Below are 17,023 nucleotides of genomic sequence, written 5' to 3'. Positions count from 1 at the left end.
TTCTAGAAAGTTGTGTCTGACTAGTCTTGAGGTTTACATAAACCACACCAGGCTGATGGGACTGGGAAGGGCCCACTAAGCAGTGAGACCATTCCCTTTTGGAGAGTCCTTGCTTCCCCTCCCAGATTTCCCCTTTGAGGGGAAGGTGAGAGAGGAGGTAAAAGGGGTGAGGAATGGAGAATAACTCATTCTGGTTCTTGTTTCCCCTTTTCCACATAAAAGTATATTTGCCTTGTGTTCCATACACCAGTCCATACTGATGTGATGGTGTTTTTTATGCTTCCTTTTGGATAAACATTTCATTCTTAAAAGGATATTCTGTTGCATCAACTGATGAATGGATAAATAAAGTGTGGTAATCATGGAATATTTATTCAGCCAAAATGAGGGAAGGATGAAATCATACTGATACATGCTACAACATAGAGTAACCTTGACAACATTATTCAATATCTAAAAGGCCTGCCAGGCCGGGCGCGGTGGCTCACGCCTGTAATCCCAGCGCTTTGGGAGGCCGAGGCGGGCAGATCACAGGTTCAGGAGACTGAGACCATCCTAGCTGACAACGTGAAACCCTGTCTCTACTAAAAATACAAAAAAATTAGCCGGGCGTGGTGGCGGGCACCTATAGTCCCAGCTACTCGGGAGGCTGAGGCAGGAGAATCGCTTGAACCCAGAAGGCAGAGCTTGCAGTGAGCAGAGATCGCACCACTGCACTCCAGCCTGGGTGACAGAGCAAAGACTCCGTCTCAAAAAAAGCCTGTCACAAAAGACCACATATTGTAGATTCCATTTATATGAAATGTCCAGGAGAAGCACTACAGAGAGAGAAATATATTAATGTTGCCTAAGGCCGAGGAGGGGTGGGTGGAAGGGAAATGTAGACTATTATTGGGTATGGGGTTTCTTTCTGGGGTTGATGAAAATGTTCTAAAATTGTAATGATGAATGCACAACTCTGAATATATGAAAAACCACTGCAGAGTACACTTTACCAGGGTAAATTGTATGGTATACGAATTCCATATCCATAAAGCTATATTCAGAAAAAGAACATATGAAGATAAAATTCCTTCCTTCACTGGCTTAACATTTCTTGGGAACCTGAAATGTTCTAGGCACTTGGTACACGCTAAGAATAAAAAATTCAACAAGGTCCAGTCCCTGTACTTAGGAAGCTTACAGTCTGGTGGCAAGAAAATTAAATAAGCATTTATATAACATAAGGAGTCTGCTGGAAGAGCTTTATAGCTAGGAAACATTTGAGATTGATGTCTTTTAGCACCTTTAAAATCCCTTCTACGTGAGCAGCAGACTGTGTTATTGTATATGTAATAACTAGCAATTGAACAGCCTTTTTGAGTTTACAGGTCTGCAGGTCTATATGTTAGACCTGCATAAAAAGGTCTATATTATGACCTGCGTATAAAGTAGATAACACTTTCCTAATTTTACAGAAAAGTTAAGTGTTTTATTCTTGGTCACACAACCAGTAAGTGATAAAACCAGGATTCACGTTTTTAAAACTCATCATGCCTCTGTCCACTCCAGACTGACTCCTCTTCCCGTGTCTTCATATGACCTGGTACTCCCCTCCAACCAGGCTCCCAAGCCAGAAGCCTGCTTACTGTCAGCACCACATCCAACCAATCGTTGTGTCCTGGAGAGCCTCTCCTCTTAATTTCTCCTCTATCTGCATGCCCATTTCAGGGCCTTATCACTTCCGTTTCTTGGAAGAGAGGCCTCTGGCCTCCCGTCCTTCAATCCATCCCTCCTGTGGCAGGTAGAGATAATTTTCTAGAATATTAATTAGGTCTCTGGACCTGTCACTGCCCTACAAAAAACCTTCAGGAACTCCCCATGCCTTTAGGATAAAGTTTAAGATTTAACATATGAAAACCTTCCTGCTCTGACCCTAGCCTCTCTCTCTATTCTTCTGAGTACACTGGTAACCTTACTAACAGGCTGAATTTCCTGTGGTCATGCAGTTTCCTGTTCCTGAAATATTCAGCCTTTTCCTCCTCATCTGCTAATAACTTCATTCTTCAATAATTAACTAACACCTCCTCCCAGAAATTGGGATCAGATATCCCTTCTCTGAGCCTTTTTAGTTGCCATCTTCTATCATAACATTTATTCTTTTCTTGGGGAGGGCAGGGACAGGGTCTCACTTTGTTGCCCAGGCTGGAGTGCAGTGATGCTATCATGGCTCACTATAGCCTCTACCTCCTAGGCTCTTAGGAGATCCTCCTGCCTCAGCCTCCCAAGTAGCTGAAACTACAGACGTGTACCACCACACCAGCCTAATTTTTATTTTTTGTAGAGATGGAGTCTTGCTATGTTGCTCAGGCTGGCCTCAAACTCCTGGGCTTAAGTGATCCTCCTGCCTTGGCTTCCCAAAGCCCTGGGATTACAGGCATGAGCCACTACAGCTGGCCTTCATCACACTTACTGTTTACACAGCCATTGATTTACTTGACTTTCTCCTTCTGAACTATGATCATCTTAAAGGTAGATCTCATTGATATTATTGGTCTTTAATTTCCCCTGCAGGTGCTTAATACATGTTTTCTGATTACTTTAAAAAAAATCTAACTCCACATAGATGGGACTTTTAACCCTCAGAGAAGAGTATCAAGAATCTCTTCAGGGGCTAGGCGCGGTGGCTCACGCCTGTAATCCCAGCACTTTGGGAGGCCAAGGCGGGTGGATCACGAGGTCAAGAGATCGAGACCATCCTGGCCAACATGGTGAAACCCTATCTCTACTAAATATACAAAAAATTAGCCGGGCATGGTAGCGGATGCCTGTAGTCCCAGCTACTCGGGAGGCTGAGGCAGGAGAATGGCGTGAACCTGGGAGGTGGAGCTTGCAGTGAGCCGAGATCGTGCCACTGCACTCCAGCCTGGGCGACAGAGCGAGACTCTGTCTCAAAAACAAAAACAAAAAAAAAAAAAAAGAATCTCTTCAGGAAATGAAGTGACAATGGATATAATTTCTAAGTTATGACTCAGGCCAGAAATTAAAGTTTTTATTTTATTTTATTTTATTTTATTTTTAAGTAAGCCAGGTGCAGTGGCTCACACCTGTCATCCCAGCACTTTGGGAGGCCAAAGCAGGAGGACTGCTTGAGCCCAGGAGTTTGAGACTAGCCTGGGCAATGTAGCAAGACCACATCTATACAAATAATTTAAAACACCGGGTACGGTGGGTCACGCCTATAATCCCAGCACTTTGGGAGGCCAAGGTGGGCAGATCACTTGACGTCAGGAGTTCAAGACCAGCCTGACCAACATGGTGAAACCCCGACTCTACTAAAAATACAAAAATTAGCTGGGCATGGTGGCATGAGCCTGTAATCTCAGCTACTCAGGAGACTGAAGCAGGAGAATTGCTTGAACCTGGGGGGCAGAAGTTGCAGTGAGCTGAGATCATGCCACTGCACTCCAGCCTGGGCAACAGAGCGAGACTCCATCTCAAAATTAAAAAAAAAAAAAAAAAAGAACATTAGCTGAGTGTGGTGGTGTGCGTCTGTGGTCCCAGCTACTCAAGAGACTGAGGCAAAAGAATCACTTGAGCCCAGGTGGTCAAAGCTGCAGTGAGTTGTGATAGTGCCATTGCACTCCAGTGTGGGCAACAGAGCGAGACCCTGTCTCAAAAACTGAATGAATAAACAATGGTATTTATAAATTAAATACATATCAATAGAAAATATTTCCTTAATCATTATTTTAATCAATATCCTTTGTTCACTGTCATAACTGAAAAAAATAACATATCACTTCAATGAAAACAGGTTCAGGCCCGGCGCAGTGGCTCACGCCTGTAATCCTAGCACTTTGGGACGCCAAGGCGGGCGGATTGCCTGAGCTCAGGAGTTCGAGACCAGCCTGGGCAACACTGTGAAACCCCATCTCTACTAAAATAGAAAAAAATTAGCTGGGCGTGGCGGCATGTGCCTGTAGTCCCAGCTACTCGGGAGTCTGAGGCAGAAGAATTGCTATAACCCGGGAGGTGGAGGTTGCAGTGAGCCGAGATCACACCACTGCACTCCAGCCTGGGCAACACAGCGAGACTCCATCTCTAAAAACAAACAAACAAAACACAAAACAAAAAAAGAAAGAAAAGAAACACGTTCATTGTATTAAAGCACCGAATATGAAGTTTCTAATAATGGAAAGGTCTACTTCGTAACTAGCATGGATTACCCCATGTAGAGAGATTCAAAAACTGTGATAGCTCTCCACCCTGAACCCTTAAGTGTATCATCTGTAGAGATAAAACACACTTGCAGATCAGTCCCTTGTTGCATCAGGAAAATCACTGCAATGGGAAATTACTCTGGAGTTTGCTTTTCTTTGGTAACTCTTTCAAGCCTAGCTTTAGCAACATTGTAATTCAAGAGTCATCCTTTGGTTACAAGTAGAGTTAGTTTCACACAATGGACCTTTGTTCACAAGTATTCTCAGTCAACCTAATCCTCCTGTAGTTATTGGTTAAGACTAGGGTGTGTAGCTGTTGGCTGTACAGGCCTAGACTTACTTGCAATTGCATAGAGCTTCAGGTCTGCAAGCTCTTTCAAAACAGAGGTGAAGATACTGTCAAAGGTTAGACCATATGGCAAACTAATTGTCAACGGTTTAGTAATGTTGCATTTGTGTGTGTGTTTATGGAGGTGGGGATGGGGCCAGCAGTAATTTAGAAACTTCCACAACCTATGCCCTATGCAGTTCTTTTCCATTCATTCAGTCAACAAAAATATTTTAGTTAAATATTTACTGAGCGCCTATTGTGTATCAGGCACTATGCTAAGTGTTAGGGATACAGTTTTAATATATGTTACAGACACCAGCATTTTCAGCATTATTATCCTATCTACAAACAATAAATCCTGCAGAAAGCCAAGTACCTTCCCTGAAGTTTGTCTTGCAGATAATATTTACCTCAAGAATTGCCATCTTTAATTGAGGACTCCATCCTCTAATTATGGAAAGAGGATTCTCAGAACTATGCCCCCAATAGGATGCACTATAAGCCCTTGAACATCAAAAAACTGCTTTCAGTGGTTGCCTCTGAGGAGGGAGACTAGGAGACTGGGGCACGGGGGTGAGGAGTAGACTTGTCACTGTGTCTATTTTTGTACTGTTTGACGTTTTCCCCATGTGCATTTATTTTAATTTGCGCGGGCTCCAGCCTCCGCGAGGCAAGGCTCACCTGCAGACCCTCGGGCCAGCAGCAGGGAGGCACGCACTCCCTCTCGCAGCGCGCCCAGCCGGGGGTCAGCGCTGTGGCTGAGCTGGTGGGGAGCGCGGGGCCGCGGGGCCGCCACCTCCCTGCGGGGCTCAGCGCTGGGGCCGGGAGCCCGGAGCCTCCGCGGGGAGGGACGCGCTAATGTTGCCGGGAAGCAGCTCCGGGTTGCAGGGCAGGAACGTGCCCTTCCCCCGCGGTAAACTTTCCGTCGCTGCGACGGAAGCAGGAACTTGCTAACCACAAAACCCGCCAGGCCGGTGCGGGAGCTGCGGAGCATCCCCTGCGGTCCTCGCCGAGACCCCCGCGCGGATTCGCCGGTCCTTCCCGCGGGCACGACAGAGCTGTCCTCGCACCCGGAGGGCAGCAGGGGCCCCGGGGTCCTCTCGACGCCAGGTAAAGGGGTCTCCCCAATATCCACCCCCGATCGGCCGCAGGCGACGTCGCTACCTGCGGAGAAAGTCGGTCCCCTCCTTTCCAGGGGCCGAGGCTCTTTCATCCACACCCGAGCACCCGAAGGACCAGCTGGGGCCAATAAGGGCTGACCAGGATCCTTGAGTCGCTGCAGTATTCCAAAGGGGACCTCTAGGCGGGCTCAAGGCACCTGCCATAAATGGCTCTGGCTCTGCGTTGACATGAGAAGGAGAGGCAGAAGAATCTCTCAGCAGGCAACATGCATTTCCTCAAAGGAAGAGACAATGTTCCCTGTTTTCTTGTAGTTGTCTCTGTATTCATTATTGAAACTGCTAATTGTCTAATTCTCTGTAGAGTGTGTATGTGTATACAGTTATACGCATCTTGGTAAATTATAGTGTGCTGTGAGTAAGATGATTTCCAATATTTGAACTAATTATGTGCGAGTAAGTTTTAGCGACTCTTTTACGCAGACATTAAAACTCAGGGGCATCCTCTCTCACCCGCCTGTATCCTTTTCCCCCGTCTTTCAACAAGATTCAACTCGACTTCAGGCCCTTAAAGCCTAAATAATAATGGATTAGAAAACGTCACTAACCTAATATTGCTGAGCCTCTTTAATGATATAAAACTCTTAAACACTTCTCTCAGTGCTGCATACTGAAAACAACTCCTGCCCCATCTCCTTACATAGTTCAGGTTTCTTTGCAAAAGCTTGAAAAGAAGCTACATTAGAATCCATTCAAAATAAAGTATTGCCTGGTTTTCTCTTGATTCCCTAGAGGCTTGCAAAATATGGCAGCATATTAAGTACCTTGGCCAGAATTATTAACCTGGGAGTCCATGATAAGGTATCAATGGATACAATTCAAGATGTCTGTGAACTTGAGTGGAAAAAATTATTATTTCACTGACTTCTGAAATGGAATGTAGGCAAAAGTCACAGTAGTATTAGCAGTAGCTATGATTTGCCCCCTGTAAATATTGCCAATATTTTTATATCACATGACTTGTACATATTTCAAAATATTATCTATACTCAATACCACGTCAAAATTATGGCAGTTATTAGATGACCACTTGTTACTTAATAGGTTAATAAAGAAGCACATATTATGTCCCACAACTTTTTATAAGTTTTAACTAAAATGAGGATAATAATGGGATCTGTAAAGATTAAATGACATGATATATATAAAGTGCTTAGCATAGAAAGTGGCATTTTAGAAGCAATAAATGTTACTATTTTACTGTTTACAGAATTTTGACAAACAGCAAGAAAGGTATTAGACTTGTGTTTTATTACCATATACTGGTTTGTTTCTGGGTTTTTGTTTTGTTTTGTTTTACCTTTTTTTAAAACTAAAAGTCCACAGTTCACATAATGTTCACTCTGTGTGTTTTACATTTCTATGGGTTTTGACAGATGTTCAATAACATGTATCCCCCATTACAGTAGTATACAGAATAGTCTCAATGTCCCAAATATCCCTTGCACTCCACCGATTCATCCTCTCACTGCTGTTCTCCTGGTGACCACTGGCCTTCTTGCTGCCGCTGTAGTTTGCCTGTTTTAGAATGTCATGTAGTTAGATTCACATCTCTTCAGACTGGCTTCTTTGACTTAGGAATATGCAGTTAAGATTCCTCCATGTCTTTTTGTGGCTTGATAGTTCATTTATTTTTATTACTGAATAATATTCCAATGTATGGATGTATCTCATTTTGTTTATTCATCTATTGATGGGCATCTTGGTTGCTTTTAGTTTTTGGCAATTATGAATAAAGCTACTATAAATATTCTAGTGCAGATTTTTGTGTGGACATAAGTTTTCAATTCATTTGAGTGAATACATAGGAGGAGAATTGCTGAATTGTATGGTAAGGCTGAATTTAGCTTGGTAAGAAACTGCCAAACTTCTCCCAAAGTGGCTGTACCATTTTGCATTCCCCAACAGCAATGAATGAGAATTTCTTTTTTTTTTTTTTTTTTTTTTTGAGATAGGGTCTCACTCTGTTGCCCAGGCTTGAGTGCAGTGGCATGATCTCAGCTCACTGCAACCTCCACATCCCAAGTTCAAGTGATCCTTCTGCCTCAGCCTCCCAAGTAGCTGGGATTACAGGCACCTGCCACCATATCTGGCTAATTTTTTATATTTTTTAGTAGAGATGGGGTTTCACCATGTTGGTCAGGCTGATCTCGAACTCCTGACCTCAAGTGATCTGCCCACCTTGGCCTCCCAAAGTGCTGGGATAACAGATGTGAGCCACCGCGCCCAGGCGAGAATTTCTGTTGCTCCATGTCCTTATATTTGGTATTGTCCATTTTTTGGATTTTAGCCATTCTCATAGGTGGGTAATGGTATCTTGTTTGAATTTGCAATCCCCTAATGACATATGATGTTAGATACCTTTTCATATGCTTATTTGTCATCTGTATATCTTCTTTGGTAAGGTGTCTGCTCAGATCTTTTGTCCATTGAGTTTCTTTTCTTATTGCTGACTTGAGTTCTTTGTGTATTTTGGATACCAGTCCTTTATCACAGGGTTCCCCAACCCCTGGGCCACAGACGAGTACCTATTAGGAAATAGGCCACACAGCAGGAGGTGAGCAGTGGGCCAGAGAGCAAAGCTTCATCTGTATTTACATTATGCATTACTGCCTGAGCTCCACCTCCTGACAGATCAGTGGTGGCCTTAGATTCTCATCAGCGCACGAACCCTATTGTGAACTGCACATGTGAGGGATCTAGGCTGCACACTCCTTATGAAAATCTAATGCCTGATGATCTGTCACTGTCTCCCGTCACCCCCAGATGGTACTGTCTAGTTGCAGGAGGACAAGCTCAGGGCTCCCACTGATTCTACATTATGGTGAGTTGTATAATTATTTCATTATGTATTATAATGTAATAACAGAAATAAAGTACACAATAAATACAATGCACTTGAATCATCCCGAACCATACCCCTCACAACCCCGTCCATGGAAAAATTGTCTTCCATGAAACTGGTCCCTGGTGCGAGAAAGGCTGTGTACTGCTGCTTTATCAGATGTGTGTTTCACAAATATTTCCTCCAAAAAAAAACCACCTCAAATATTTCCTCCAAGTCTGTGGTTTATCTTTTCATACTCTTTAACAGTATCTTTTGTAGAGCAGAAGTTTTTAAATTTAATGAAGTCCAACATCAAATTTTTCTTTCATGGAGTGTGCTTTTGGTATTGTATTTAAAAACTCATCACCTAATCTAAGGTCACAAGGACTTTCTTCTGTTATTTTCTAGAAATTTTACAGTTTTATATTTTACATTTAGGTCTGTGATCCATTTAGAGCTAAATTTTGCAAAAGGTGTAAAGTATGTGGCTAGATTTATTTATTTATTCATTTTTGGAAATGGATATCCAGTTGTTCCAGTACCATTTTTAGAAAAGACTATCCTTTCTCCATTGAATCCCCTTTGCTCCTTTGTCAAAGATCAGTTGATTCTCTTTGTGAGGGTCGATTTCTGGGTTTACTATTCCATTCCATTGATCTATTTGTCTATTCTTTTTCTAATACCATACTTTTTTGATTATTGTAGCTTTACAGTAAGTGTTGAAGTCAGGTAGTATCAGTCTTCCAACTTTGTTCTTTAGTATTCTGGACTGTTCTTGGTCTTTTCTGCATTTCCGTGTAAATTTTAAAATCAGTTGGTTGATATCCAAAAAATAACTTTGGGCTTTTGATTAAGACTGTATTTAATCTGTAGCTCAAGTTGGGTAGCACTGGTATCTTTTTTTTTTCTTTTTTTTTTTTTTGAGATGTAGTCTCGCTGTGTCACCCAGGCTGCAGTGCAGTGGCGTGATCTTGGCTCACTGCAAGCTCCGCCTCCGGGGTTCACGCCATTCTCCTGCCTCAGCCTCCCGAGTAGCTGGGACTACAGGCGCCCACCACCACGCCTGGCTAATTTTTTGTGTTTTTAGTAGAGACGGGGTTTCACCGTGTTAGCCAGGATGGTCGCGATCTCCTGACGTCGTGATCCACCTGCCTCGGCCTCCCAAAGTGCTGGGATTACAGGCTTGAGCCACCGTGCCCAGCCAGGAAGCACTGATATCTTAACAAAATAGTCTTCCTATACATGAACATGTTATATCTCTCTGTTTATTAGCTCCTCTTTGATTTCTTTCACCAGGATTTTGTAGGGACATTCTAAAATCTATCTTGATAATTATATTTCAATATAACTGGCTTCCTTTGGAATCCTACATATTCCATTTTATGCATTTTTAAATATGTCTCACAAAAGAGATCCTGAGCTTCCTCAGACTATCAAAGGGGTTAATAAACAAAGGTTAAAGAAGTAGTAATTCTGCTCTAAGCTGTCATTCAGCAAACAATTTGTATTCAACAAAATGTTTAATGAAATGTTAAATGGAAATGTGGAGGTTGATAGGTGAGGATAATTTCTTGTATTGTCTTGCCAGTTTAACATTTATTTTTCCGAAAAGAACCAGCATCTCAATAGAGTTGGCATTATACATAGTGTGACTTTTGTATTTTTAAGGCTGTCAAAAAGAAAACCTGCCCCTAAACTTTCCTTTAACTGAGCCAGAGTATTCCTCCTGCTGACTGGCTAATTTCTAGAATTAGATTATTAGAGTTTTCTAACTCTGGTTTGATACTTCTTAAGGAGAAGCAGCAATAGGAAAGACTGTCTCAGTTTCTTCATTAGAAAATGAGGAAAATAATAGCTTTTTTTTTTTTTTTTGAGACAGAGTTTTGCTCTTGTCACCCAGGCTGGAGTGCAGTGGCGCAATCATGGCTTGCTGCAACCTCCACCTTCCGGGTTCAAACGATTCTCCTGCCTCAGCCTCCTGACTAGCTGGGATTACAGCTGCCTGCCATCACACCCAACTAATTTTTTTATTTTTAGTAGAGATGGGGTTTCACCACATTGACCAGGCTGGTCTCGAACTCCTGACCTCAGGTGATCCCCCCACGTGACTCGACCTCCCAAAGTGCTGGGATTACAGGCATGAGCCACCGCACCTGGCCAATGATAGCTTTTTTGCAAGGTTGTTGTATTAGTCAGGGTTCTCTAGAAGGACAGAACTAATGGAATATATATATATATATGAGTTTATTAAGTATTAACTCACATGATCACAAGGTCCCACAATAGGCCATCTGCAGGCTGAGGAGCAAGGAGTTTCAAAACTGAAGAAGTTGGAGTCTGATGTTTGAAGGCAGGAAGCATCCAGCTCAGGAGAAAGATGTAGGCTGGGGCTGGGCATGGTGGCTCACGCCTGTAATCCCAGCACTTTGGGAGGCCAAGGCAGGCGGATCATGGTCAGGAGATCGAGACCATCCTGGCCAACACAGTGAAACCCCGTCTCTACTAAAAATACCACAAATTAGCCGGGCATGGTGGCATGTGTCTGTAGTCCCAGCTACTCGGGAGGCTGAGGCAGGAGAATCACTTGAACCCAGGAGGTGGAGGTTACAGTGAGCCGAGATTGCACCACTGCACTCTAGCCTGGCGACAGCGAGACTCTGTCTCAAAAAAAAAAAAAAAAAGATATAGACTGGGAGGCTAGGCCAGTCTCTGTTTTTCACATTTTTCTGCCTGCTTATATTCTAACTGCACTGGCAGTGGATTTGGTTGTGCCCACCCAGATTCAGGGTGGGTCTGCCTTTCCCAACCCACTGACTCAAATGTTAATCTCCTTTGGCAACATGCTCACAGACACACCCAGAATCAATACTTTGTATCCTTTAATCAAATCAAGTTTACACTCAGTATTAGCCATTACAGTTGGTATAAAGATTAAAGATGGTAATAAATTAATTAAAGAGAATAACAATTCAAAAGAGTGGTAAATTCCTTAACACAATGTCTACCATCTAGTATATTGTCACCTATTTTTATTTTTTAAGTTTTTTTTGAGACAGGGTCTCACTTTGTCACCCAGGCTGGAGTGCAGTGGTGTAATCATGGCTCACTGCAGCCTCAACTTCCTGGGCTCCAGCGATCCTCCCACCTCAGCCTCCCAAGTAGCTGAGACCACAGGCATGTGCCACCACACCCAGCTAATTTTTTGTATTTTTAGTAGAGATAGGGTTTCACCATGTTGCCCAGGCTGGTTTTGAACTCCTGAGCTCAAGCAATCCACTCACCTCAGCCTTCCAAAGTGCTGAGATTACAGGCATGAGCTACCACACCTAGCCCCTAGTAGATGATTTTAAAATGCTGATTGTTATTACTGAGAAAGGAAATACGCTCAAACCTATTACTACTGCTTCATCAGTGACTAGAAATGTTTGCCCTCTCTGCTCTGAGTTAGAAGAGGGAAGGATTGTAGAATTCCGAGGCAGGCCTACCGTTTATACCTGTTCCTTCATAAGCATTGTCAGCTTTGCCAAATGTTTAATGAAAAGTTGTCTTAAATTTACTAAAAGCGAAAAAAAAAATACTTGTTTCTTTTCTTCTCTAAATTGTACGTGGATCCTTTTCATTGACTTTAAGGAAATGAAATGTTTCTTCCCTTGTTTGTTAAAGAAACAAAACTCATTGATGATTTTCCATTTTTGTTCTAGAGAGAAATCTCATCATCTGTGCAGCCTTCTTAAAGCAAACTAAGACCAGAGGGAGGATTATCCTTGACCTTTGAAGACCAAAACTAAACTGAAATTTAAAATGTTCTTCGGGGGAGAAGGGAGCTTGACTTACACTTTGGTAATAATTTGCTTCCTGACACTAAGGCTGTCTGCTAGTCAGAATTGCCTCAACAAGAGTCTAGAAGATGTTGTCATTGACATCCAGTCATCTCTTTCTAAGGGAATCAGAGGCAATGAGCCCATATATACTTCAACTCAAGAAGACTGCATTAATTCTTGCTGTTCAACAAAAAACATATCAGGTAAATAGTGGTTTCTTAGCAATCCTTTGTTCCATGTGTTTTGTGGCTTCAGGAGCTGAGGGATATGGCTGAACAACTTATAACAGTGATTCTCAACAGGGTATGAATGTAAGTGACAAAATCACTGGAGAATTTTCTACAAGTGTGCCCTCCCCATCCTAAGCTGAGTCAAAGTTATTGATGAATGTATGTATATATCCCTCAGGTGACTGGGTAGACAAGAGATTGGGAATCACTGGTGTTATATCCCAACCGGTATCTAGAATATTGAAAACAAAAATCCTATTGAAATGGTTAGCTGCCATCAGCATGGAGTATTGGAATACAGTGTGATAATACAAAGAAAATGTAAACAGAGAAAAAGAGTTGAGACAAAAAATAGAATTCTTATCTCTTGGGAAAATCAGCATTTGATCTTTAAGTTGGAAGCATAAAACCTCTACTTCGTCTCCTTCCTTGGAGCTGGTGGCATAGGATAAGTCAAAAAAAAAAAACACTGACTACTAGGTAACTGCAGCTTCTAGAACTCTAATGGGATGGGGAATCATTTAGTCTGGCCCATTTTCATGACACAGGAGGAAATTGAGACCCATAGGTTTGAACCAGGCCTTTGCATATTTTAGGATTTAAATATTTGTACTGAAAAGAGAAGTATACTGTGTATCTTAGTAAAACCTTTTTTCAATTTTACTTACGACCCTGTCCGAGTTCTCTAAATGAAAAAAACTAAATTTATTGAGTACTTAACACTTTATTAGTTGCTAGAGAGAAAACAGTGAATAAGATGGACAAGGCCTTGCCATCAAGTTGCCTAGAAAAGCTAGTGAATGGCCGGGCCTGGTGACTCATTCCTGTAATCCCAGAAATTTGAGAGGCCAAGGCAGGAGGATTGCTTGAGCCCAGGAGTTTGAGACCAGCCTGGGCAACATAGCAAGACCCTGTTCTCTGTAAAAAGTAAAAAATTAGCCAGGCATGCTGGTATATGCATGTAGTCCCAGCTACTGGGAGGCTGAGGTGGGAGGATCACTTGAGCCCAGGGCGTTGAGGCTGCAGTGGACTTTTTTGTTTGTTTGTTTGTGATGAAGTCTCGCTCTGTTGCCCAGGCTGGAGTGCAGTGGCGCAATCTTGGCTCACTGCAATCTCCGCCTCCCAGGTTCAAGTGATTCTCCTGCCTCAGCCTCCCGAGTAGCTGGGACTACAGGCGCCCGCCACCATGCCCGGCTAATTTTTTGTATTTTCAGTAGAGACGTGGTTTCACCATGTTGGTCAGGCTGGTCTTGAACTCCTGATCTCAAATGATCCTCCCACCTCGGCCTCCCAAGTGTGTGAACCACCGCACGCAGCCTACAGTGAGCTTTGATCGAACCACTGCACTCCAGCCTGGGTGACAGAGCAAGACCTTGTCTCAAAAGATACATATTTGATCTTTGTCTCCAGTTCCTGGCACAGAACTCCTAAAAACTTTGGAATTTCCCAAGAGATGGGAGCATGTCTTTGGTTATTTATAACCAGCCCCTTTCAACTATACTTGAGTTTGTGCTAGTGAGGCTTCACCTCGGGGGAGGCACTGGAGATTGAGTGCAGTCACAGTGGCCCATGACTTAATCAATCATGCTTGTGTAAAATGAGACCATCATAAAAACCCCTAGATGATGGGGAAGCATCCAAGTTAGTGAACACATCCCAGTGTCAAGAGAATTATGTACCCCAATTCCCCAGGGACAAAGTCTCCTGTACTTGGGACTCTAGGAGCCTCTTTTGGCTGTTCATTTGTATCCTTTATTATAAACTGTAATAGTAAATACAGCATTTTCCTTAGTTCTATTAGTTGTTCTTGCACATTATCAAATCTGAGGGGGTAGGATCATGGGAATCCCTGAATTAGTAGTAGCTGAGTCAGACAGAAGTGTGGGTGACCTGGAGACCTGATACTTGCTACTGGCTTCTGAAATGAGGGCAGTCTTGTGATACTGAGCCCATAATCCATGGAGTCTGATGCCAACTCTGGATGGTTGGTATCAGAATTGAACTGAATAGTAAGATATGTGGTTATTGCTGCAAAATGGTGTGGAGAAGACACCGTATACTTGGTGTCAGGAGGAAAAATCCCTTTGATGGTCTCATTGAGCATTGTGCTTTGCAACGCTGTATGCAAGTAATTTATGGAAATGACAGAGGTTTAATTTAAATTTCTAGTTTTTCTTTAAATGTTGACATCAACATGTATGTGAAATAGAAACATCACCTGCAAGCAGGACTGAATACTGTAGGTGTGGTATTTACAGGCATCAGCAAAGCCCTGCTCCTCAATTCTAAGAAATGAGGGTTTGCTGTTTTATTCTAGAAGCCAAAGTCCTATTACTGCTTTGCTACAAGCAGAGGTACTTGGGACCTCAGTTAATGGATCTCAAACATTTTCCTCACTTACTGAGAAATGGTTTAACCACTGAGGGTTCAAAAGGCACTATGATAACTTGATGATATGCTAGAAAAATGCACATAACACGATGGGCACAATATCTTGCATACAATTTTGAGCTTATGGACCCTCCCCTTTACCTAAGTGCTAAAAAGAAAGGTATTTCTGGTATCACATTGTTGAGAAAGAAAAAGCAGGAGTACTCCTGTTATTATCTGAGTAATGGGGATATGACATGATAAAACTCCTGCAGAGGCTAACTAAATCTTCCTTCCCATCTGGGGAGTTGGAGTTGATCTCTCACCATTGCCTGACTAGCACCAGTGGTGGTGATGGTCGACAGAGTGTGTGTTTTTAACAATTAGCCTATGTGCCTCTTAACCTTCAACCTGACCAGGGATATGCTGACCTCCCAAAGATGTGAGACTGTACCAAATGGAGGACAAAATCAAATCTAGGCCATGATGAATAGAGGGTTTAATTTCTGTTGGACACAAGAGGAACAGAAAAAGAAGCCAGCGGCTGGGTGCAGTAGCTCATGCCTGTAATCCCAGTAGTTTGGGAGGTTGACGGGGATGGATTGCTTGAGCCCAGGGGTTCAAGATCAGCCTAGTCAACATAGTGAGACCCCGCCTCTACAAAAAAAAAAAAAAAAAAAAATTAGCCAGGCATGGTGGTGCATGATTGTAGTCCCAGCTACTGGGGAGGCTGAGGTGGGAGGATTGTTTGAGCCCAGGAGGTCAAGGCTGAAGTGAGCCATGATTCTTCCACTGCACTGCAGCTTGGATGACAGAGCAAGACCCTGACTCAAAAAAGAGAAGAAAAGAGACCAGAAATTATAGTTAAGAGTGAAAAGTGAGGAAGGAAGGAATGTAGAAAAGCAAATATGACAAGGAGAGAGGGGAAATTGGAAGAAAAACAAAGAATGGTACAGATAAAAATTAAAGGATAGATTGTATTCCATATACTACTCAGATCCTGTGTGGAAGGAGCCATGATATCTAGGATAATTTACTGACTCCACTCATGGCTTTATTAGGCATCTGAGATACTTTCAGAATCCAAGAGATGGGCAGGTGCAGTGGCTTATACCTGTAATCCCAGCACTTTCGGAGGCCAACAAGGGCAAACAGCTTGAGCCCAGGAGTTCAAGACTAGCCTGGGCAATATAGGGAGACTCCATCTCTACAAAAAATACAAAAAAAAAAATCTTGGTGTGGTGGCTTGCGTCTGTAGTCCCAGTTACTCGGGAGGCTGAGGTGGGAGGATCTCTTGAACCTGGGAGATGGAGGTTGCAGTGAGCTGAGATCATGCCACTGCACTTGCACTTCAGCCTGAGTGATAGAGCAAGACGTTATCTCAAAAAAAAAGAATAATAATAATAAAAATAAATCCCAGTTTTGTAGACAACAAGCAAAGCATTGTGGGCAGGGGCCAGTGGAGCGCATGCCTCCTTCTCTCCATCAGGCCTGCTCAGGGTGTGACCTTGGCCACATCAGTGTCAGAGAGCCTCTTCACAGCCTGTTTGGTGCTTGCTGGCCCTGGCATCCACAGTGAACACCAGTGTGTTGTTGTCTTCTATCTTCATAGCACATCAGTAGTCAGGGCTTGATGATGGCAGAGTGGTCAAGCATGTGGGAGCACTCTTCCCAGGATACTTGGGCTGCCTCTGGAGCCACAGTGTCTTGAGCTGCTGGAGATGAGTGACATGCAGGTCTTGTGTGTGTATGTGTGTGTGTGTGTGTGTGTGTGTGTGTGTGTGTGTGTGTGGTTGTGGATGCCTTTCAGCCCTGCCTTCTTGGCCTTTAAAGACTTTGCTTTGGCTTCGACTTTAGGAGGGACAGGAGCTTCCTTCTTTGCCTTCGGTGCCACCTTGTGAAAAAAAAAAAGCTAAACCCAATGTTTTTTAAAATTGCCTTAAGCGACTAAACTAAGGAAAAGGAAATGATTCAGCGGTCAGCAAGCAAGTGAACAAAATGAACAAAGGTGTTTGTGTTGGACTCCATAATAAGTGAAGTTTTTCCTACTTGCCCTACTCTTTA

The 17,023-nt window shown here is 43.0% G+C and overlaps 1 protein-coding gene across 3 annotated transcripts in view; it reads left to right on the top strand.

The window, feature by feature from the left end:
• The window catches only part of MANSC1 (MANSC domain containing 1), a 29,920-nt gene that overhangs the window by 1,353 nt on the left and 11,544 nt on the right, over window positions 1-17,023 (top strand). For 2 of the 3 annotated variants that reach the window (XM_054526624.2, XM_054526625.2), the window contains one exon: window positions 12,240-12,562. In XM_054526624.2, coding sequence (XP_054382599.1) covers window positions 12,340-12,562 — 223 coding nt within the window. In that variant the 5' untranslated portion in view covers window positions 12,240-12,339. 3 annotated transcript variants of the gene reach the window in all.

Source organism: Pongo abelii, chromosome 10 (assembly GCF_028885655.2).
Source record: "Pongo abelii isolate AG06213 chromosome 10, NHGRI_mPonAbe1-v2.0_pri, whole genome shotgun sequence".
In the NCBI taxonomy this organism is placed as follows: domain Eukaryota; kingdom Metazoa; phylum Chordata; class Mammalia; order Primates; family Hominidae; genus Pongo; species Pongo abelii.
This window is presented reverse-complemented; position numbering and strand designations above follow the sequence as displayed.